At 54.0% G+C, this 22,552-nt stretch overlaps 10 protein-coding genes across 10 annotated transcripts; 8 read left to right on the top strand and 2 right to left on the bottom strand.

Moving 5' to 3' along the window:
- The first annotated feature begins 469 nt into the window (after positions 1–469).
- On the top strand, positions 470–1,798 carry BP01DRAFT_355110 (SDR family NAD(P)-dependent oxidoreductase). Its single transcript, XM_025574612.1, has 4 exons — positions 470–570; positions 633–880; positions 953–1,235; positions 1,309–1,798. Exons 1-4 carry the CDS (start codon positions 534–536, stop codon positions 1,563–1,565), a joined length of 825 nt encoding a protein of 274 aa, XP_025432702.1. The 5' UTR covers positions 470–533; the 3' UTR covers positions 1,566–1,798.
- A 433-nt stretch (positions 1,799–2,231) lies between these two features.
- BP01DRAFT_422131 (cupin domain-containing protein) lies at positions 2,232–2,911 on the top strand (the record flags this gene model as incomplete). The annotated part of the gene is made up of 2 exons (XM_025579551.1): positions 2,232–2,507; positions 2,576–2,911. 2 exons carry the CDS (start codon positions 2,232–2,234, stop codon positions 2,909–2,911), a joined length of 612 nt encoding a protein of 203 aa, XP_025432701.1.
- A 1,062-nt stretch (positions 2,912–3,973) lies between these two features.
- Positions 3,974–5,577, bottom strand: BP01DRAFT_414681 (SDR family oxidoreductase). The gene is made up of 8 exons (XM_025579072.1): positions 5,452–5,577; positions 5,169–5,390; positions 4,920–5,101; positions 4,758–4,830; positions 4,669–4,684; positions 4,537–4,600; positions 4,278–4,474; positions 3,974–4,207 (listed from the first exon to the last, which is right to left on the bottom strand). The coding sequence occupies exons 1-8, from the start codon at positions 5,484–5,486 to the stop codon at positions 4,130–4,132; spliced, it is 867 nt and encodes a 288-aa protein (XP_025432700.1). The 5' UTR covers positions 5,487–5,577; the 3' UTR covers positions 3,974–4,129.
- A 276-nt stretch (positions 5,578–5,853) lies between these two features.
- On the top strand, positions 5,854–8,041 carry BP01DRAFT_390396 (cytochrome P450). The gene is made up of 6 exons (XM_025577998.1): positions 5,854–6,341; positions 6,405–6,647; positions 6,708–6,743; positions 6,821–6,979; positions 7,056–7,429; positions 7,505–8,041. The coding sequence occupies exons 1-6, from the start codon at positions 5,967–5,969 to the stop codon at positions 7,962–7,964; spliced, it is 1,647 nt and encodes a 548-aa protein (XP_025432699.1). The 5' UTR covers positions 5,854–5,966; the 3' UTR covers positions 7,965–8,041.
- A 720-nt stretch (positions 8,042–8,761) lies between these two features.
- BP01DRAFT_422128 (cupin domain-containing protein) lies at positions 8,762–9,726 on the top strand (the record flags this gene model as incomplete). The annotated part of the gene is made up of 4 exons (XM_025579550.1): positions 8,762–9,005; positions 9,113–9,238; positions 9,298–9,579; positions 9,639–9,726. The coding sequence occupies exons 1-4, from the start codon at positions 8,812–8,814 to the stop codon at positions 9,724–9,726; spliced, it is 690 nt and encodes a 229-aa protein (XP_025432698.1). The 5' UTR covers positions 8,762–8,811.
- Positions 9,727–9,812: 86 nt separating this feature from the next.
- BP01DRAFT_355107 (NAD(P)-binding protein) lies at positions 9,813–11,139 on the bottom strand. Its single transcript, XM_025574611.1, has one exon. It carries the CDS (start codon positions 10,917–10,919, stop codon positions 9,858–9,860), a length of 1,062 nt encoding a protein of 353 aa, XP_025432697.1. The 5' UTR covers positions 10,920–11,139; the 3' UTR covers positions 9,813–9,857.
- Positions 11,140–11,830: 691 nt separating this feature from the next.
- BP01DRAFT_372619 (FAD-binding oxidoreductase) lies at positions 11,831–13,621 on the top strand (the record flags this gene model as incomplete). The annotated part of the gene is made up of 5 exons (XM_025576742.1): positions 11,831–12,070; positions 12,131–12,347; positions 12,418–12,812; positions 12,905–13,284; positions 13,357–13,621. 5 exons carry the CDS (start codon positions 11,831–11,833, stop codon positions 13,619–13,621), a joined length of 1,497 nt encoding a protein of 498 aa, XP_025432696.1.
- Positions 13,622–15,016: 1,395 nt separating this feature from the next.
- BP01DRAFT_372618 (MFS general substrate transporter) lies at positions 15,017–17,045 on the top strand (the record flags this gene model as incomplete). The annotated part of the gene is made up of 6 exons (XM_025576741.1): positions 15,017–15,166; positions 15,236–15,298; positions 15,361–16,348; positions 16,427–16,582; positions 16,665–16,933; positions 17,028–17,045. The coding sequence occupies 6 exons, from the start codon at positions 15,017–15,019 to the stop codon at positions 17,043–17,045; spliced, it is 1,644 nt and encodes a 547-aa protein (XP_025432695.1).
- A 555-nt stretch (positions 17,046–17,600) lies between these two features.
- Positions 17,601–19,682, top strand: BP01DRAFT_411724 (FAD binding domain-containing protein; the record flags this gene model as incomplete). The annotated part of the gene is made up of 3 exons (XM_025578931.1): positions 17,601–18,273; positions 18,343–18,556; positions 18,640–19,682. Exons 1-3 carry the CDS (start codon positions 17,980–17,982, stop codon positions 19,680–19,682), a joined length of 1,551 nt encoding a protein of 516 aa, XP_025432694.1. The 5' UTR covers positions 17,601–17,979.
- Positions 19,683–20,208: 526 nt separating this feature from the next.
- BP01DRAFT_364286 (NAD(P)-binding protein) lies at positions 20,209–21,377 on the top strand (the record flags this gene model as incomplete). Its single annotated transcript, XM_025576320.1, has 5 exons — positions 20,209–20,250; positions 20,315–20,476; positions 20,556–20,662; positions 20,762–21,078; positions 21,187–21,377. 5 exons carry the CDS (start codon positions 20,209–20,211, stop codon positions 21,375–21,377), a joined length of 819 nt encoding a protein of 272 aa, XP_025432693.1.
- Between the last annotated feature and the right edge of the window lie 1,175 nt (positions 21,378–22,552).

Raw genomic sequence — 22,552 nt, 5'->3', positions numbered from 1 at the left:
CTGACGGTCTTGGGCTTCAGTCCCGTCGGGAATAGGATCTGTCATAGTACTGGGGGTGGTGGGAAAGCCCACCATGACAGGCTCAGAATCAGACATGGTATCGAGTCTCAGAAGATGATGATGAAAGAAAGAAAAAGAGAGGAGAGTATCCGGTCACTACAGCTCTCCTATCCTCGTCTCGTCCCTGCTTTATATACTTCACGACGCTGCAGTAGATGGAGGTCAATTACGCGCCAGCGAATAGGACATTCAGTCCGGCGAGACTACACTCGTGCCAGGGTAGTGATCCCTCTTCGCGGTCATCAGCATTCCGCATAATCATTATCAATTACTTTGTCTCATATCGGAGGGCAGGAGGCAATCACATCAGGCATCTTCCCGTTGGAGTAGCAAAAGTACACCCATAAGCTTATCAGACAAATAGCAGCCCAGTTGGAGACATAAATTGACCCTGTGAACACCCCCGTGGCGAGAGATTTTCCTCAACCGTACACCTCTTGAAACAACCCCACTTGCACGCTCATTCTGGCAGCATGGAGACCACTGGCTACGCACTCGTTGTTGGCGGGGGTAAGCGCACTTAGAAGCTATCTGATGAATTCCTTCAAACCCAATGCTGACCATTGCGATAGGAAGTGGAATAGGCAAGGCCTGTGCTCTACTTTTCGCCAAAGAAGGCGCAGCTGGCGTGATTGTTGCGGATCTAGATGTGTCCGCCGCCGAGACCGTGGGCGCTCAGTGCGTTTCAATGGCCTCCAACCCCAAATTCCGCGCCGAAGCCATCCAGATCGATATCACGCAGGAGGAATCGGTCAAGCGTGCCGTTGATAAGGCGGTGCAGACGTTCGGCCGCATCGACTATTGTGTCAATTCCGCTGGGGTTTGGAGCCACCCACTGTTGAAACTTTCCTCTTCTGCGAGATTGAGTTGACTGATTGTGTTTCGTGTGTAGATTGGCGTGCAACAAGGTACTGACATCGTCAGCCTCTCGTTGGCCGACATCAAGCGCTTCATCGAGGTGAACACCATCGGCACGTTTCTTGTTACTCGCGAGGTCTCGGCCGTGATGCGCGGCCAGACGCCCATCACTAATTCCTTATCGTCGGCGATCCTGCGCGGCGAAACGCGCGGGGCTATTGTCAATCTGGGCTCTGCTTCTTCCAAGGTTGCCGCACCAGGCGTCCTACCCTACACGGCATCCAAGCATGCGGTTCTGGGGTTGAGCAAGAACGCAGGTGAGTTATCGCCAGCATCCCTTCGCGTGTTTTCACCATTTGGCCTGGAACCGCGCTGACATGCGTTTTCTAGCTCTGGACAATGTGGAGTATGGCATCCGGGTGAATTGCGTGTGTCCATCATGGGTGGATACCCCGATGGTCCAGGAGGCTGTGGCGGGGGTGGACGGACTGGCCGATTTCATCAAGGCGGCGGTTCCGATGGGACGCATTGCCCAGACCGAGGAAGTGGCCGACGCGGTGATCTTTCTGTGCAGCCCCCGTTCGAGCTACATCACTGGAAGCGACTTGATAGTGGATGGCGGGACAACTTTGACGGCTTCGCGCTAAGGTAGTGTAGTCTGCATGATCCTGATGGATCTATCAATCAGATATTTGACTGTGCAGACCTTAGGCCTGTTGTTGTGTGTTCCCTTTTTCCCGTGCAGATCTATGAATAACTTCTGCTGGAACGTTGCAGACAGCGATATTGGATCCTGAGTAAGCACTAAAAGCTGCGGCCTCATCCGCTACTCCGCCGTAGCTTCTTCACCATGCACGTCCTAGTCGCAATTTCGCTGCAGTGAGCTGCAGATAGACCGTTCCAGCTGCATGTCAGATATAGATAAGCGGCTCCGCGACGACCTCAGCTCCGCCTGTTGGTGGGAAATCCAGCATATTCCCCCTCTCGGCTCCTCCGTATATGCATCGTGATAGACTGATCTACAATCCTTTTTTTTTTGTTTTTCTTTCCGTCTGGTTCCGACATGGAGAGAGCAGTATTGGAGAAGCCCTCGGAGACAAAGGCTAGTAACGCTCGTAACGAGGAAGCATCAAGCTGCGAGATAATCTAGTACTTAGTTTACAGTGGCATGTACTGCACGGAGTCCCGGGAAAAGGTATATAATAGACGCTGAAGCCGTTTGCCGACAATCTGTACCTCCATCTGCCAGAATCTCCTCAACCACAACCCACAGCAAGAACTTCTCTATCACAATCAATTTCGATCCTATCATCATGAGCACCGATAAGACCTTCTTTTCTGATAAGACCTACCCGGGAGGCGTAGGCTACGTGACCGCGGACTTCCCAGTCACCGGACTGAGCCGCGTTGTGCGACACATCACCGGCCACGACGAGCAAGGCCAATCCGTCTTCCTGGCCACCGACAACGGGGCTCACCACCGGGTTCTGGGCGAGCAGCAAGCCATCGGTAACATCATCTACTCGACCAACCAGAGTCCCGTGGAACTCAACGATGATGTGGACATCAAGTACGCCCGCGAAAATGAGGTGAGAAACTACTACTACTCCATCGCCCCATCCCTCTTCCTTGCTCCTCACATGGGAAAAAAAAACAGCCAGGCATCCACGTGCATAACGGCACGGTGGCCCGACTCATCGACTTCGCACCGGGAGTCGAGTCCCCCCTCCATCGCGCCGTCAGCCTCGACTACGGGGTGGTGATCGAGGGCGTCTTCAAGCTGGTCTTGGACTCGGGCGAGGAACGGCTCATGCGTCCCGGCGATACGTGCGTCAACCGCGCCACGGCGCACAAGTGGATCAACGTCACCGGCAATGGGACGCTGCCCGGCCGGATGTTGTTTATCTTGTTGGATGTCAACCCGGTGTTTGCCGGTGGGAAGCAGTTGGAGGGGTATTTGGGGACTTTGGCGAAGGATTATGAGGGTCGTTAGACTGGGGTCGTTCTTTTCTGGAACTTGGAGCCGCTTCCTGTCAGATTAAAGCTTACTTGATCAGTTTTACTTGACTGAAGTATTCACCGGTTTGCAAGTTAGATTTGTTGGCAATAATGCCCATTTTGGGCTGACGTGCTATAGTAGTACAGGGAGTCATGAATTAGTGTAGTGTAGGGTTAGAGCCGTGATGCAAGGAGGGCACCCAGACCAAATCATTTGAATCGAGTATCATACGGAGTCCTCCTTTATCTGGTACTGGTAGGCTATCGCTATCCATACTTACTGTGATATATATATTAAACCCTCCCTGGTCAGATACTGTATATTTCTCCGATTCTAATCATAGTATTATAACGCTACAGCAAAATAGTCTTGTTTGGCGTTACTTGTAGTATTATAGATAGAAACTCTACAATTTAGAAGTATATAGTATCTCCGAATATATTTCGAATTGATTCACTAAACTAAGTATTCTTCATAGATACGGCTAGAAGTGCTTGGCACTCGTTAGCTGCTTCCACTAGTGATATGTCGGAGAGCGTATACTAGCGTCTAGCGTAAGTTGTCAAATTCCACCTGCGTCGATAAGAGATAATCAGCTGTCAATAAACTACGCAGGGCGGGGATCCCTCCTCCGCCTCCGCCCCCACTCCCCCCCTCAACCCTAACCCCTCTTTACTTACCCGTCCAGAGCCGCTTCACTGTGTTTCAGCGGGTCCCGGTCAAGTCCGAGAGATATTTGCGTCATTCAGGCGACCAGCTCCTCCGAGGGGTCAGAATTTAGGGTGAGGGGTATAGAGCAGTGGAAACATGTGATGATCCTCTGCGGGGGTCTAAGGATTTGAAAGTACTTAAGTTGTTGAAAAGTTCCTGACTTTTATATAGTTATTTTTCAATTTATGTTTATCGCAACTACCCCCTGAATAGGACGAATAATAGTAATCCAAGGTATTTCCTAGTTAGTAATAATCCCTAATGGAAGAAATCCAGCTTGAAAGAACTGTAATATTTCTCATATAAGATAAGCCTTGAAAGGGTTGTCTTTAAGCATATGTGACTGAAAAGCCCTAAGGGGTTTAGAGAAGCTGTTACTATTCCAGGAAGTCAGACATTCTACCCCCCTCGCACTAATCCTGACCTCCTTTTGAGGTGAGCTGGTACCCCTCCATACTGTAATTCCATCACTCGACATGGAAAGCCAAGGCTACGCTAGAACTAAACCTGCTTCTTGTCCAGCGCGGCGTGAGATCGATGCAACTTTCCCAGGTTAAACATCCGCCAAAACATCCAATCCTGAAGGATATCAATCAGCCGCCGCTGCTGGCAAGATCAGAGAAAAGGAATGAGGGCTGGCTGGGCTTACCCAAATCGTTCGCCAGGCGAAAGTATCCAAACAACGGATTAACCCGGTCGAACTGCCCGTCCAGAACCAGGCGGACGGATTGGAGCGTAGACTCTCCCCAACCACCTTGGAGGCATACTGGAACCGATCCGTCGCCCCGGACGGGGTCCTGGTGACGTGCTGGCGGAATTCTTCCGCCAGGGGACTGTAGTAGGAGCCTGCGGTCCGGTCTTCCTGTTAGTCCTGCCTTCCCAAGGAGAAAGATATGAGGAATTTTCACCTTCGGGGAGTTGGCGATGGGCGTCGTTTTTCAGGATGTTGGTATATACCTCACCGGAAATAACCTAGGTGTATACTAAATAAGACTTGACCTGACCAAGTGGAAAGGTGGAGACTGAGAAAAGAAACATACTGTGATGACTCGGACGCTGGGAGTAGCCGAAACGGTCGATCAATGAAGGAGTCCATCTAAGCGAAGGGCCCAGGGGCTTGCTGACTTACTCGAAGGGGGCCATTTCGACACGCAGTGTATTGGACCAGTGATGAAGACCAGCTTTAGTGGCATTGTACGATGCTGCTCCTCTCTCTCGCGTGGTGAGTGAATGGATCGACACTGCAAAACAGAACACAACAGGGGCCGCTACAACCCAGGGCCTTTCGTACCTCCATACAAGTACGGAACAACGCCACCAATGGAGCCAATGTTGACGATCGTGCCCTTTGCTGGTATAATGAGGTCGTGAAAGTGGTGCACCATGCGCATCGGGCCAAAGAGGTTCACATCGAACATGCGTTGTACGGCACCCACGTCTGTGTCAATCGCCGTCATCGTATACGCAATCCCCCTGGCCGTGAGTTCACCGGTCAGTCCGTCAGTCAGCCCTGCTGGCACCCCGCTGGTGGTTCACGTACGCGCAATTCACCAGGATGTCGAGGTATCCGCCCGTGAGCTCCTGAATGCGGGCTTTGAGCTCCACCACTGACTCCTCGACTGTCACATCGAGGGGGAAGAAGGTGATGCCATTCGCGGACAGATGCTGGCTCGACTCGCTGGGCAGAACGGTGGCAATGGGATGAATGCCGCGGCGAGCATACTCGGTCACCAGCGCTTCGCCAATTCCACCCTGGCCGCATCTATATGGGAGTCAGTGAGCATTGGAATGGATGGGCAAGGAATAGATCAGAGGTTGATTACCCGGTGACAAGTGCGAATTTCTGGGTTCGTGACATGGTGTAGATCCGAGAGAAGGGAATAAGTTTGACAGTTTATCACGGAGAACAGGTACCAAAGCTGGGATCAAAGTTTTCTTGAATATGAATGAAAATGCCTTTTGAATTGCCTTATCATGGGAGCTCGGAAGGGGGGGATGAGTTTCATGCAACCCTAAGCTGGGCCTGAGCGGGGGGGACTTTGGGCTCTTACTCAGAATCTCACCACCCATGCCCGTTATTTTGCTTTTGGTTTCTTCTAGACTAGACCATTTCTGAGGACTTGCATTACAGTCTGTCTATTTTTTATTTCATTTTTTTTTTTTCATCCTTTTGACGGCGGCTGCTGCTCACCTCCCACCTCGGTGGTTCTTTGCTCGTTCCGCAGATAACCTCACGTAGCAGAATCCATCCATCTACCACCTCTCTCTACAATTGATCATATCTGGTGCTTCATTCAGACCGAGTTCACTGACCATCACAGCATCGGGCTACTACACCATGAGTGTGAATACCTATCTCGATCTCAGCAAGACTCTGTACACTGTTGTCTTTGCGGTGTTTCTCAGCGGGGTCTGGAGACTGAGTAAAATCGGCCGACGAGCTAAAGCGTTGCCCCCTGGACCACCAACACTCCCGATCTTGGGCAACCTGCATCAAATCTCTTCCGAGAAGAGACACCTTCAGTTTGAGAAATGGAGTCGCGAATACGGTCCCATCTACTCTCTCGTGCTCGGGACACGCACGATGATTGTGCTCAACTCGGCGCAAGCAGTCAAGGATCTCCTCGACCGACGCGGGGCCATCTACTCCTCTCGGCCCGATAGCTATGTGGCCCAAGACGTGCTGAGCGGTGGGTTGCGAGTGCTGTTCATGGTGGGTGTTGTGTGCGTGTGATTCTCCTGCCCCGGTGTGTGGCTCATGAATCTCTCCTGGCAGGAGGATGGCGCGACGTGGAAATCGATTCGACAGCTGGCGCATCGCATCCTCAACGTTGCAGCGGCGCGCACCTATGTCCCCTACCAAGACCTGGAAAACCGGGCCATGCTGAAGAGCATGCTGGAGACCCCGGCGCACTTCGTCGATCACATCCGCCGCTATTCCGGCTCGTTGACGACGCAGATGGCCTTTGGGTTTCGCACCACCACGATCGAAGACCCGAAGTTCAAGCAAGCCTTTGATGTAGTCTTTCTCAATGGATCCCGAACGTGGGAGAAGCACGCTCGCTGATTACGTCTGTAGACCTTCGATCGGAACTCCGAGATTATCACGTCCAAGGCATGTCTCTCATATGATCGCAGACCGTCCACCCGATAGATCTTGTTGTTAAGCTAATCCTCGACCTTTCCACCCAGACCGCGGTCTTACTCGATTTGTTTCCCATTCTCCGATCCCTGCCGGATTTCATGCTGCCGGTGGTCCAGGAAGCGAGGGCGGTGCACCGCCAGGAGCGTCAGTTGTTCCGAGATCACTATCTGGATGCCAAACGGAGACTCCAGGATGGCACAGCCAAGGTATGTCCCCATCTAACCAGATTCCATGTCGCAACCAACCGCCTTGTACCAACTATGGAGAATTCATCTCCTCTAGCCCTGTTTTTGCGTCGACCTGGTCCGCCTACAACAAACCGAGGGGTTCTCTGACGACATGGCGGCCTACATCAGCGGGGCGCTGCTGCAGGCGGGCTCGGAGACGACGGCCAGCATTTTGGTGGGCTTCGTGCAGGCGCTGGTGATTTACCCCGAGGTGGCACGGGCTGCCCAGGCGGAGTTGGATCGAGTCTGCGGCGACCGACTGCCTGATCTCAACGACGTGCCGGATTTGCCCTACATTCGCGCCTGTGCGAAGGAGACCCTCCGCTGGATGCCCGGCTTTCTGTTAGGGGTTCCGCACGCGACCACGCAGGAGGATACCTATATGGGATATCGGATCCCCAAGGGGGCAACGGTGATTGTGAATGTGTGGTAGGTCTACGACTGTTCGCCTCGTGGTGCAGCCAGATTTACTTATTCACTCACTCACCAACTCACCATCCACAGGGCGCTGCACTCCGATCCCGACCGGTATCCCAACCCTCGCCGCTTTGACCCGATGCGCTTTATCGAGGACCACCAGACCTCGGCGGAGGCGGCCACCAATGCCAATGTCCGCCAGCGCGATCACTTCGTCTTCGGGGCTGGCCGTCGCCGCTGCCAAGGAATGCACATCGCGGACCGGTCGATGTATCTCGCTATCTCGCGCCTGCTGTGGGCGTTCGACTTCCAGCGAGTGGTCGACCCAGTCACCCAGCGGGAGGTCGTCCCCGACCAGGATGCGCTGGTGGAGGGCCTGATGGCGATGCCTAAGCCCTTTCCCGTGACTATTACCCCGAGGAGTGGGGAGAAGGCCCAACGGGTGCGGGAAGAGTGGGAGACGGTCCAGCCCATGTTGGATGAGGCTGGTCAGTGGAAGTCTGTGCCAGAAGGATTGATCTGGAAGGATGAGGTGGAAACGGTCTGATATGACCCGACATTTTGATTGGGGGGTGGTTGAAGTGTTGGGGAACTATCATGGAGACTGGGAACAGTAGTTAGTAGAAAGCATGATTACTGTTGTGCTGCTCTGGGAATGGAAATGTTTTTTACCAGATTAGATCCTTTTTTTTTTTTTTTTTTTTTTGATTTGTCCAGCAATATACTCCGTACTACTTACTGCAAGTCTCACCTGCAGGATTGTGGATCGGACATCCCCGAGTATCATTGGTCACACGGGTTGTCAGACATACGGCCGAAGCTCAGACCACGAGCCAAAACCCGATCCGAAGCCAGTTTGAACTGCAGAGTGTATTGTAGATAAGAATTCTTCACACTTCCGCCCCTTCCATAAGATAGGGTGAGACCCACTCATAACGAAAGGCAGTGTGGAGTACAATACGATCCAGACTAGGGAGTAAGCTGCAACGCCACTGCATGCAAGCATCGGTCACGGTCAATCAGCAACTTTTTGCGGTCAGATTTTAGTTACTACAGTAGCAGTCCCGCCCCTCCCCCATAGTGCTAGTAACTTTTGGTTCATCTATCCTGACGCGAGATGACCTATGAGTACTCCGTACAAGCAGACGCATGCTGACAGGAAGAGTGCGGCGCAAGGTGGCATGTCTCCGGAGTCGTACCATTCTCCCTGCAGCACGCCCCCTCGGTTTGATTGCTCACTACAGGCTATCTCCGCGCAGTCTCCGCGATTCATCAGGAGGAAAAAAAAGGAGATAAGAAAGGATCACCGCCGACGCAATCACTCCTACGAAGAAGGTGTGTATACTGACTACCGACTGGATACTGGAATTGGATCGACGACAAGGCCCAACATCATGGCTCGAAGCTGGCAACTCTGGCTCTCGCCGCGTCCGCTCGTCCGGACGGATACCTCCCATGAACCCACCATCCTGGCGGCGAACGAGGCCGCCCGGTTCGAGTTTTTGCAAGAAGGGAATCGATGGGTGGTGCAAGAGACGCATTACATTGACAATCCGATAGCCCGAAAGGGGCTTTCAGGGCCGCAGCTGTGAATTCCCTTCCTTTCCCTTCCCTTCGCCCCCCCTCCTCCTTTTTTTCCTTGATGTTGTCGTCGTCGTGTGTGTTGATGCGATGCGTATTCTTCTTAACCTCTAGTCACATCCATCTCCGCCAAACCGAATACTTTCAAGTGCAACAAGGCGTCCTCGGCATCTACAAGAATGAAACCGAACACATCGTGACGAAAGCGGATGGGACTGTCGAGGTTCCGGCGGGGACGCGGTGAGTTTGACTTCTTCTTTTCTTCTCGAATACGACTGCTCATCCACCATCCCCAACAGACATCGATTCTTCGTCCACGCAACCAGCCAAGAAGACGTCATCTTCCGGGTCTGGGCCGATCCCCAGGACCTGGACCACAGCTTCGACGAGAACTTCTTGCGCAACTTCGTGGGCTACCTGCGCGACTGCCAGCGACAGGGCATCGCCCCCTCCCCCTTCCAGATTATCTTGTTTGGGATGAACAGCGCCACCGTCCCCTGTCTGCCCTTCTGGGTGCCGATCTGGATTCTTCGCGCGGTGGCGTATGTCTTGGCTTATTGGGTTGCGGAGGGTTTGTTGGGGTACATTCATATCTCTCTGGTCTGGTCTGGCGCTTTGCTGACTCTTGTCTGGGGGTTAGATATCAGGCGAGTTATCCGGAGTATAATCGTCGGAGTGGTGGTGGTGGTGGCAGGGGGAATGGAGACAATAACAAGAAACGGATATAAGGGTTGACTATATCATCTGTCTCGAGGGAAATTCATCAAACTACTGGTAGTGCTCCAATTGAACGAAAACTCAGGCTTAGGCCGTACAGCAACTATCAGTTTCAATGGATCTTGTCAGTAACTAAGTTGTACTATTTGAGCTTCGACATTTCCTCCACAATCTCCCGCACCCCCGCAAACGAGAGTTCCTCCATTGTTTCCTCCCACAGCACGCCCGCAATCTTCACGCCCTCCGGCCGGTAGATGATGGGGGCCAGGGGCCGCAAGCGGGCGTCCTCGAGGTACTGGCCGTGGATCTCCGGGCCGAAGCGGGTGGCGGCGTGGACGAAGGTGCGGGCGCCGACCGCGCACGAACGACCCAAGATCCGCGAGACGACGGCCCAGACGTAGCCCTCGAGACGACCGACCCCGTCACGGCCGATGGACGAGCCGTAGCACATGCCGCAGTTGGCGCTGGTGACGGTGACGGCGGAGGCGGCCACGCGCTTGGTCAACTCCACCAGGAAGAACTGGCCCAGCAGCTTCGACACCCCGTAGCGCTCCTGCATGTTCCAGGCGGGCTGCATCGGGCGCTGGAAGGCCGGCAGCAGCGGCCCCCTGCCCCCGCGCCCCTCCCGGAAGACGCTCCACGCCGCCGTGTCCGAGTTCACCAGCACCAGCCGGCCGGGACGGTCGGGGGCGCGGCGTTTGGCATACAACACCGGCAGCAGCAGCGTCAGCAGCAGCACGTTGGCCAGGTAGTTGATCTGCACCCCTTCCTCGAAGTGCGTCGTCGCGTGGAATTGCTCGTCCACCTTGTACACCCCCGCGTTGAGCACCGCGATGTCCAGGTGCGGCAGCGTCTGCGTGCGCGCCGCAAACCCCTGGATCGACTCGTACGAATCCAGGTCCAGCGCCCACACGCTGACCTGCTCCGTCGCCTCCGTCGGCGACCGTCCCTGCAGGAGATTGCGTCGCGCCTGCTCCCCCCGTCCGAGGTCGCGCACCGCCAGGATCACCTGGCAGTTCAGATCCAGCAGCTGCCGCGCGGTCTCCAAACCCAGCCCTACCGTTGCCCCCGTCACAATCGCCACTTGACCCGTCAGGTCGACTTCCTTCCGGCTGACCACCGGGGCGGCAAGGAAGAATTGTCGATAGAGGAAATGGAGCTTGCTCGCTTCGCATTCGGGAGTGATGTCAAATGTGACTGCCATGGTGGGTGGGATGGTGGTGGTGGTAGTAGTAGTGGTAGTAGTAGTAGTGAGTAGACAACCCTGTCAAAAAACTATCAACAGGGAAACGAGTTCTAGGTCAAGAGCTTATTAAATAATCAAGGAGGATGTGTGGAAACGGCCGACGGACTGCGGAGTTGAGAGTGTTTCGCTCGTCACTGCGCATGCATGCATCCATGCATGCATGCAGGGTGGCCGGTGGATAGGTCGATGATTTAGTTCGCTAGTTACTCCAAGCGTACGAACGGGTTATTACTCTCGGAGATATGCAGAGTACGTTAAGCTAATTACTGGTCCCTAGTAGTTGTTAATTTGGTAGTTACGCTAGTAATTAGGTTCATATATTCATAAGCCCTATATGACCCGCCACATGACAGTGACACCATGCAATATCATGCAATGGGCCGCCCATATCAGCCACACTTCCTATCGGTACTATCAACCACTAAGCACAAGTGATAGTCCATGAACAAAACAACACTCTTCCGCTATTGCTAGCTCTTACACTCACGCAGTGTCAGACGAGAGAATCCTTTCAGCCTTCAGGCCCGCAAAGTAGCAGTCAGAGTGGAACAGGCCTCCGAAGGATTCCTCTCTGAGCGAGTCTCTAGCCTTCTGCGAACCATCCGAGGAATCCCAATTGGCTTTCGAAATGATTCCAAGGGGCTTTGTGGAAATACGAGATAAACCGGCTGATACGGATGCGCACAGCTTTGATTTGGGGGCCGAAGAGACTCAACCTGGATGCGGATTCAAGTGATTCGAGATAGGGTCGTCTGTAGGCTATAAAAAGGACCCGTAGGGAGAAAGCCGTCGAGATGGGAACGGACCAGAGGCGCGCAAAAGAAATCTCATTCCTGCACCTTCCAATAGACGGTTTTCAGATCATCATTATGTTGCGTATGGTTTGGCCCTGGATAGGGCTGCTGTCGGTCACCTATGCCGCTCCTAAAGCCCCCATTGACTTTTCGACTCTCCTCGCAAATACAACCAATTTGTGGTCGCACGGCACGGTGGTCTCTCTACCCGAAGATGCCTACTTCGAGAATGCCACCGAACGCTGGACCACCTGGGCGGCTCCCAGCTATTTTGCTGCTGTCAGTCCGGCTACCGAGCAGGACGTGGCCACCGCCGTATGAAAGCCCTCGCTCCCCTCCAGAAACAGTCAGTCATGCTGACCGCTACGGTTGCAGATCAAACTGGCTACCTCTGCGAATATCTCTTTCCTGACCACTGGCGGCCGTCACGGATTCACAGTCACGTTGGGGGAGCTGGATCAAGGACTGGCCATCGACCTTGGCCAGCTCAATTCCTACCAGATTGACTCGATCGCCGAAACCGTCACCATCGGCGGCTCCACCACCATTGGTGACTTGTTGGAACCGCTCGCTGCGGCCGGATTCATGATTCGTACGTTAGAAACTGCCAACCCTGCTCGTTGCTCTGACCAGAGGAGGGCGACTGACTCCTGATGGGACAGAAAGCGGCTCCGGCTCTTGTCCGGGATACGTGGGTCTGACCGTGGGCGCGGGAGTCGGACGGTACATGGGCTATTTTGGCCTGGTAAGTGACGGACTGGTCTCTGCTCGGATGGTCACAGCGGACGGAAGACTGGTCCAGGTCTCTGCCACCGAGAATTCCGATCTCTTCTGGGGTCTTCGAGGTGCCGGGGCCAACCTGGGAGTCATCACGTCCGCCACCTACAAGCTGCACCGGATGTCGGACCACAACAACGGCATGATCATGAATGCCGACTTCATCTTCCCTCTCAACCATACCGAGGCGTACTTCCGGTACTTGGCCACGTGGAGCGGACGCATGCCAGCCCACGTGGCCGCCATCACGCTGGTGAACTATAACACCACCACTCAGGAGGTACCACCCCTGTTCCCTCTCCTTGCTTAGCTTGCGTGGCTGGGTCTGCATTTGTCCCACCACTAACCATTCCTTACCGTCTCCCCACACAGCCCCAGGTGCACGCGAACTGGATTTATATCGGTCCCGAGGCCGAGGCCCGTCAGTTCCTGGCTCCGATCCTCGCGCTTCACCCCGCCTCGTCGACCCTGACTTACGTGCCGTGGAACAAACTGCTCGCTACCGCCGGGGGCGCCGGCTTCAACGACGCCCTGTGCCAAAAGGGGGCCAACCGGAACTTCTACACCGTGAACCTGCGCACCCTCACCGCAACCACCTTCCAGGAGACCTTCGACCAGATGGCAGAGTTCTACGCCGGGTACCCCGATGCTCCGTCCACCTACATCAACATCGAGACCTTTCCGAATCAAGCCACCGTCGCCGTGCCGGACGATGCCACCGCCTATCCCTGGCGAGACGCGATTGGCTTCATGTAAGTTTCCCCAAATTTCCCGCTTTCAAATCCAGACTATGGAGTTAATTTGCCTGCCATTCTCGTTGTTAGTCAGGTAGGAATCATCCCGAATGAGGGCGCGAGCAACGAGACGCAGCAAGCCGGAGATCAGCTGGCTCTGCGGCTCCGTCAGAGTTGGGTCCAGACCTCAGGCTACCCGGACCTCTCGATCTACGTGAATTACGCCCATGGCGACGAGACGCTAGAACAGATCTACGGGCGGAACAAATTGCCGCGGCTGGCGGCGTTGAAGAAGCAGTGGGATCCCAAGAACGTTTTTGGTTATAATAATGCGTTGCCCACGACGTATCATTGACCATGAAGTCTGGTCTGAAGCTTAGACTATACAAGTATAGAGATGGATCACAGCTTTTGATTATGTGACTGAATGTAGCGATACGCTAGGTAGTTGCTATTTACAGTAGAATTCTTCTTGCCAGCACTAGCCAGGTATGCATGCACGTCCTGCTGGCAACAGCGCACAAATCAAATTTCTTCATCAGACTCGTCAAGTATCGCTCGTTACCTGCCTGCATGCTAAAGTCCATCTACAGTATCTCAACATGATATGATTCCGGCAGCTCGACTGAAGGATAATGGGAGCAATTCTTGCTTCTTTTTGGTGTCTGGTTTTGCATTAATCGTACATTCCCACCAGGGATAGTGTCAGTATACCGTCCCTAATTTGGGCAACTTCTCGCGGAAGTGGCGAGTACTATACTATACTATACTACTAGTTTCAGGATCGTGCACTACTGTAGTATTCACTTACTAGGTATCTCTCGGATTCAAGTTCAATGTCTGTGGGTAACCCTAAATTGCAGGAGGCGAGAGTAGGTTTTCTTTAGTAACAGCTCCGATCCTGCTGAAGATAAAAAAAAAAAAAAAGGAAATAAATATCTACCCTGGTACTTAATCAATGACAACTATTAAGTTCCGTATCTTGTAGTTTGCTGCACCATCCCTGTAGGTCCGCAACTTTAGGCAACTATGGGCGATAAGCCTAAGCTCTTCGGGATTGTACGGTATGACAGACAGCCTCGCAAGTTGCAAACACAGCGGAGGCAACTTTGCGCGGGCGCGCGTGCGGGGAAACCTGCGCCTGTTCTTTTACAGTAGCTAGTGGATTGATTGGCAGGGACCTGCCGGATACGCTAAGCTCTGCGCATTTAACTATACGTAGTGCAGGTAAGTCCCGTAGGTGGCATGCAAGATAACTGATCGTCTGCAGTTTGGGCAACTTTCCGCGAAGCGGGCTGATTAGGGCTGCACGGCCGTCTTCCGACCCTTCGCTTACTCTGTAGTTAGTGAGGAGGAACTTTCGGAGGGAAGGAAAGGAGTGAAATGGAAATAAATGAAAATAGATGGAGGAGTGAAAAAGAAAAAGAAAAAGAAAGAAAAAAAAATCAGGGTTCACAATCCAGCTGAGTGGCTGCTTGAAGAATTGAGGGCATAAGGCAACTATTCGCGTTCGGCGCTTCCAGTTGAACAAAGTACACCTACAGTAATACCAACAGTACTGCTCATGCTTACCAGTATCCAGGCCAGCTCCCTCTTTGCAATGCTGACCCTGCCACAAAGCCCTCTCTTCCCTTCATCCTTAAATGTCAGCTTCACAAGACGGTCCACGGTCCACGGTTGATCCCCCGCTGGGATAAACTCTGCGACCAACTAGACTCAATCCAACTCTGCAGTCTGCAATCTGAAGACAATGGCCACAATCAAATCCGAAGCAATGCCGCAGGCCCAGGATGTCTCTAGCAAGGAGGACTTTTCCAACAGCGCGTCCTCCGTCCTTGAAGCTGGGAGACAACCCGAAGAAGAGCCTCTGGCCCCGGTCCGAAATGTCCATGGAATCAAGGTATGGTGGATGCCCAGTGCCAGTGATCAATAACCAGAACAGAACTGATCTGTGGTTCTACTTGGGTAGTGGGTGCTGGCGTACGCTTCTCTCATTTCCACCGTCCTTTTCTACTCCCTTGACGGAACCATTGTGAGACCACCCCCCCAAAATAATCCTGGCGATTCGGTGCGGTCCATATTGACTCTCAGTAGGTCGCCGATATTCAACCGTCCATTGTTGTGACCTTGGGGGAGATTGATAAGTTGCCCTGGATCGGGGTGGCCATCGCGCTGGGAACGATCGCCATCCTTCCACTGGGCAAAGCCTACGGGATCTTCAATGCCAAATGGCTGTTCTTGTCGTGTGTCACCGGCTTCGAAGTGGGCAGCGCGCTCTGCGGGGCGGCTCCCAATATGAACGCCTTGATCGTGGGACGAGTCATCCAGGGGGTGGCGGGCTGCGGTTGCTATAGTGGTGCCTTGACCTACATCTCCATGACTACCTCCAAGAACGAGCGCCCCCTGTACCTGTCCGGGGTCGTCGCCATGTGGGGTCTGGGGAGCGTTTTAGGTCCCATCATCGGCGGCGCATTCGCGCAGAGCAGCGCGACCTGGCGGTGGGCGTTCTATATCAACCTCGTCGTGGCCGCGCTCGTCGCCCCGGCCCTGATTCTCTGCCTTCCCAACATCAACCCCGTCGACATGCCGTTTATGCAGAAGCTCCGGACCCAGGACTGGGTGGCCATCGTCATTTTTCTCGGGGGCGCCGCCTCGCTGACCATGGCCATCACGTTTGGCGGGGTCACCTTCGCCTTCCAGGACGGCTCCGAGATCGCGCTGTGGACGGTGACGGGGGTGCTGCTCGTCGTCTTCATCCTCGTCACCTGGCTCCATCCGCTGGTCCCCGCCGAGAACCGGCTGTATCCCATCCACCTGATGAAGCGCATGGAGATCAACATCCTGCAGTATGCGATTTTCGTCGCCTCGGGCGCCATGATGATCACCTTGTATTACACCCCGTTGATCTTCCAATTCACCCGCTCCGACGGGCCCTTGATGGCCGGGGTTCGCCTCCTGCCCTTTGTTTGTCTCATCGTCTTCTTCGGCATTGTCAACGGCGCACTCATGCCGAAGTTCGGCTATTACATGCCGTGGTATGTCTTTGGAAATGCTATGATTCTTATCGGGTCATCGCTGATGCGTAAGTTGACCATTTGTCGGCCTCCCAACCCTCATTTCCGTCCACATGCTGATCCACCAACTTCTTTTTGTCCCTTAGTGACCATCGACGCAAAGACTTCGACCTCCCGAATCTATGGGTACACCGCGGTAATTGGCGCCGGGGTGGGTTCATATGTGACCGCGGGATTCGCCGTGGTGCAGGCCCTGATCCCCCTCGCAGACATGAACAATGCCGTCGGCTTCATGGCAATTGGTACGTTGTTGGTCGTAACCACGGTTCCGCGCAAAAGCAAGAGACAGCTTACTGACCCGAGAATTGTGCCGGACATGGACAGGTCAAATGATGGGTCAAATTGTTCTCCTCAGTGTCGCCGCATCCTTGTATCAGAATATCGGGGCCAACAAGCTGCACGACCTTCTCCCCGCGTATTCCCGCGCCGAAGTGCAGGATTTGACGACTGGCCGACAGAGCACGTTGTTCCAAACCCTAAGCCCGGCGCTGCAAACCCAAGTCATCGCCGAGGTGACCCTCGCCATCCGCAACGTCTTTGCCATTCTCGTGGCTGCCTCGGCCCTGGGGTTCATTGGTTCCCTGTTCTTGAAGGTGAGTGTCTCTCTCTCTCTCTTCCCTCTGCCAATCATTCTATTGTTCCTCCTTGGTTTTCACATTCTGACTGTCGGTGGGGGGTGGTAAACAGCGCCATAAATTATACTAAATGCGGCTTTTTGGGACGGGGGACTGGCGGAAGATAGAGAGGAGAGACCACATCAAATTGTTTAGTTAGACTTTCGCGTGATCCCCAGAATAGAGGAATATTACAATATCAGAACTATCCCCTGCAGAACCCACGTACTGGAAATCCTTCAGACGAGCGAGCTAAAATAGCGTCGGAAGCCGGCGGTTGAGTGCAGCTTCTACATACCACGTGGTGGCCCTGATTCAGGGGTGGATAGATGCGTGTTTTCCAGGAACCGGCTGATAAAATCCATGGTAGGAAGACTACCGCCGCATACATACCATCCGAGATGATATGTCTGGATTCTCCAAGGATTGGCGGGTGTTGCTCGGAGGAATGCCTCGTTTTGCCTGGGGACAGCAGTCCATTTGCCGCATACTTACTCCATATCACTCATATCAGACGAGGTAAGCCTTACGCTAGACATAAACCCCGGTCAGACGGTCTACCATAAGTCCTTCTTCCTTCGTCGGACGGGCTGTATCCATCCGAGACTTTCAGCCCCCACGTCTCTATCTCACTCCCACTTGTTGTGTCCTGTTGAGCTCTGACGAGTGCTTCAAGCTTGTCCCGCCTCCGAACCTCCGTAGGAATGGCTGACGTCGACTCGTAGTCAAAGGCTGTGCGCGCGTGTTCTTCATTCGGACCTTCTCTTTTGAGTCAGAGAAGCCGAGCAGAAGGATGTCTCAAGATTGCCAAAAAAAAAAAGAAAAAAGAAAAAAAAAAAAAAAAAGCATCCATCGCCTGCCCCAGGGAGAGCCTGTATGAAGGCCTGCTGGCCTGGAAGGTATAAAATCCAGCCTTCGCCTCACTGCTGCACTCATTCATCCCAAGCTCTCCAGAGAACATTCTCAACTCCTCCAAGAGCAACTCTCCTACACCCTGTTTTTTCTTTCTGTATATACTCCACATCATGAGGCTTCCTTTGAATTTTTTTACAGCCTGGGGCCTAGCAGCTCTGTCGGTGACTGTGTTGAGTGAGCCGGTCCCCGTCCCTCATTACTTTCACCGCGATGGCCTCACGCGACGAGACTTGTCGGTGTCGCAGGTCTCTCGCGAACTGGGCGCCCTCGTCTCGAACACCACCTCGATCTTTGGGCCCTCAGATCCCCGGTGGGAGAATGCGACGGAGCGGTACACCACGTTTGCCCCTCCGACGATCGAGCTGGTGGTGCAGCCGGGGCTGGAGTCCGACATCCCCATCATCGTGAGTGTTGCCGCCGCCCACATGGATCCAGGAATGATGGAGGGTGGAGTAAGATTGACTCGATGCTAGATCAAATACTGCAACCGGAACAGCATCGAGTTCATGGCGGTCAACCGGGGCCACTCGCTGACCATCACCACGGGTCGCTTCAAGGGCATTGAAATCGACATGGCGTCTCTTCGGAACTATACCATTGAACCCGACTTTCAATCGGCCTGGTTTCAGGGGGGCAGTTATGGTGGATCGGTGATCTCCAGTCTCTGGGAGCAAGGCTATGTGGCGAGTGAGTTTGTTGTCTTCTCCCAATGTCTGTTCAGCAGAAGGGAATCAGCCGGGCTAACCACCGCGATGTACTTGGGGCTTCAGCCACGGGCAGCTGTACCTGCGTCGGGCTGCTGGGGCCGGGCCTCGGTGGCGGCCACGGACGGTTTGAAGGGCAGTACGGACTGGTCAGCGACAACTTGGTGAACCTGAACGTCGTGCTCGCCGACGGGTCCGCCATCCGCGTCAACGCCACCAGCTACAGTGATCTGTGGTGGGCGCTGCAAGGCGCCGGCCACAATTTCGGGCTGGTGACGAGTTTCCAGATGAAGATTCACCCGCGCAAGGTGGACACCTGGCACTACCACAACTATGTCTGGGCGGGCGAGAAGCTGGAGACGGTGTTTGAGCAACTCAACCTCTTCCACACCAGCGCCAACGGGACGACCCCGGTGCTCATGGCGGTCAATTTCGGGGCGTTTGGCATCGAGAGCAACTACAGCACCACCGAGGCGGTGCTCTCATGGAGCTTCGTCTACGCGGGCCCCGCCGCCGAGGCAGAAGCCCTGTTGGCCCCCTTCAACGCCATCGGGGCCCTCTCCGAGGCCACCGGCGACGTGCCTTACCCAGACATCGCCGATATCCAGGGCACGGGGCTGGACAGCGCCGCCTGCGTCCCCGGCTACAAATGGGCCCTCCGCACCGCCGGCAGCGTCGACTACAACCTCACCTCCGAGCGCCAGATCTACACCCTCTTCAACCAAAAGGTCGCCCAGTACCCGGATCTGGCCGCTGGCGCCCGCGTCACCCACGAGGGCTACTCCAACGCCGCCATGAAACGGGTCGAGGCCGCCTCCACCGCCGTCCCCTACCGCGCCGAGAATCACTTGCTGTACATTGCCATCGACATTCCCGACGACGGCTCGAATCTGACCGCCGCCGCCATGGCCTGGGCCGATGAGACCCGCGCCCTCTGGAATCAGGGCCAGCCCGGCCGCCAGCCCTCCACCTATGTCAATTACGCCTTTGGCGACGAGCCCGTCGCCTCCATGTATGGGTATGAGCCGTGGCGGCTGGCCCGGTTGCGCGCGCTGAAGCAGAAGTATGACCCCGAGAACCGATTCCGGTTTTACAACCCCGTGATTTAGACGAGGAGGGTCTGGAAGGCGGGGGGAGAAGAGTTAGTAGACTGTTTGATAGAGGCAATTTAGTGGGATGTCTTACCTCAACGAGTCACCATTCAGATCTGAACCATTCAGGGGGCGGCAGCCATGGTCATAGACTAACTAACCCTTTTGTAAAGTTTCCAAGGCGCAAAAGTCATGGATCCTGGATCCCAGGCAGTAGTCGAGTAAATGATTTGTGAGGCTGTCCAGAAAAGCAGAGCGGATCCCCCCAGCTAAAGCATCAGGCAATGCATGGCGCCCCACATGGCGCCGCTGCAGCCCTGAGGCAAATTGAGAAAATGGGCAACTTTCCGCGATACTATAAAAACACATCCGGATTTCAAAGCATGGGACTGTAGTTCAGATTCCAGGATCTGCCGCAAGCGACGGTAGCCTCCCCGGCAGGAGCATAAATGGACACCAGGTGCCCCGTCATCGCAATCCTGTCTCGACCTCGTGTCTCGTTCAAACCCACTCCATTCTGTCTCGAACCCAGCGATTCCTCAATATGCCGTCATATCTGGTCACCGGAGCCTCTCGAGGCATTGGCGTGAGAACTTCTCGCCCTGGTGATTTACCCAACGGTGTGCGTACTAAAGATTAAATCGATGTAGTGGGAATGCTTCCGCCAGCTCGCCAGCCATGCGGACAATACGGTGATCGGACTCGTGCGCAACAAGGCAGAGACCGAGAAGAAAGTCGCCAACGAGTTTCCCTCCGGCCGGGAGCGTCTCCATATCATCCAGGGGGATATTACCGATTATGCCTCTCTGCAGGTGGGTGAAACCCCTTTCCATATGTTCTGGTTCTCTCCCTGGCTAGTGAACTGAGACCCCCGTGCTTCCTTGAAAACAGACTGCGGCCACCGAAACCGCCCAAATCACCGGGGGAGGGCTCGATTATCTGATCGCCAACGCCGGCGTCGTCTCTCACTTTGACGCCTACGACCCGATCGGAGTCCTGTACGTATCTCTTTCTGTGTCTCTTGTCTCTGCAAGAAAAAAGATGAAAAGTTGTTTGAGAAAGGGGGATCACTAAACCATCGGCGACGCACCCTCCAGAGGCCAGAACCCCACCGCGCTCGAAGAAGAGCTCACACACCTCTTCCGCGTCAATGTCATCGGCAACATCCATCTCTTCAACGTCTTCCTCCCGCTCATCCAGCGCGGCACCGCCAAAAAGGTCATCGCCATCTCCAGCGGCCAGGCCGCCCTCGATATGATCCCCAAGCTCAAGATCGAGGTCGCTTCTTTGTACGCCATCAGCAAGGCAGCGCTCAACACCGCCGTCGCCAAGTTTGGGGTTCAGTACGCCAAAGAGGGGATTTTGTTTATGAGTATCTGTCCCGGCATGGTCGATACGGGCCATTATGTTGACGGTAAGTTCTTTCTCTTTCCTGCTCTTGTTTGCTTGCACCGGCCCGAAACTTGAAGGGGAAAATATCGTGGCTAATGGGGATGTGATGGCTGGGCTTCACTATATATAGCGACGCCGGAACAGATGCAAGGGCTGATGGCCATGTTGGGCTCCTTTGCTGAGTATGCTCCGCATTTCAAGGGGCCCGCCTCCACCGAGGCGGCCGTCAAGGATGTGCTCGCCGTCATGGAGAAGGCTAGTGTGGAGAAGGGGGATGTCGGGACCTTTGTGTCTCATTATGGGAATCAGCAATGGCTGTAGGCTGGGTTCGGTGTCCTGTCTGTCCGATGGAGTGTCGCTCGGAAGGTTATGCATTGGACTTCTGATTTCAGTGGGTCGAAGTCGGGCAATATGCTCTCAGTATAGTCGTTGGTAGTTGACTAGGAATGAAATCGACAGCCGTTCAAACGGTTGAATAGCACTTAATCAGTATGTGCGAAGAGTTGACACTGTTCATGATATAGTGGGCAAGATAGGTACCGTCTATTTGAGAGCAGACAATTCCTGGGATTATAGGTAGAGTCACTGTCTATCGTTGTGCGTAACACCAAGTCCAGCAAGAAGCGTATCAATGTTCAAAATATATCTTGAGAGCAAATCCCCTTCTCTGCCAAAGCCAGAAAATACGATAATACTACTACAGAGCTACGAGAGACGTAGTGGTATGAGTTTGCACACTCATCGACAGCCTGGTCCAGTCATACTCTAAACTAGTTATTAAAGCAAGGCTATAGTTTGTAGAATGTCCGGAGTCGCAGCAAAATAGTTCATTCACTATTATACTACCTAGTAATATATAACGAATTTCTTCATGCACAAAGGATTCTCCTCCTGAGATCTGGATCATTCGAGCGCAGCTACAAGAGGTCCGAGTCCTTCACGGCTCGGTCCTGATTAGTTTCACGCCATGCATCGGTACAGAGATTGGTAGTTAACTGGAAAGATAAACGGGTTATCTTCCGCCATCTTCCACTACTATCTCACGTTGTCTATCCCTATCTTCAACTCTTCACACTTGCCACCATGCGGATCAAGACGTTGGGGATTACGTATGTGACTTGGTCGCCTTGTTGGTCAACGAAGCTGTGTTTGATGGTTAAAGTGAATTAGTGCTTATGGCGCTGCTTGGAGCCTCCCCCTCCCCTCCATTTCCTTTCCTCCTTCAGCCCTCGGTTTCCTCGTCCTCTTCTTCTTCTCTCTCCGTTCTCTTCCTTCTCTTCGCACCATCAACATCAACGTCTCTCCTGTTATCGTCGAATAGCTCTGCGACGGTCGAATTGAACAGTCAAGGAGATGAGTCGAAGCTGCGGGACGTGCCGTGGTACAGTCTACACACACATTATCTACACCTACTTCCCCGCGAAGGACTGTTACCGGCTAACTCAAACCACCACTCACCCACTCTAGATCGGCGCATATCTTGCGATCGGACTGCC

The sequence above is a fragment of the Aspergillus saccharolyticus genome (genome assembly GCF_003184585.1).
Source record: "Aspergillus saccharolyticus JOP 1030-1 unplaced genomic scaffold BP01scaffold_9, whole genome shotgun sequence".
NCBI classification, from domain to species: domain Eukaryota; kingdom Fungi; phylum Ascomycota; class Eurotiomycetes; order Eurotiales; family Aspergillaceae; genus Aspergillus; species Aspergillus saccharolyticus.
This window is presented reverse-complemented; position numbering and strand designations above follow the sequence as displayed.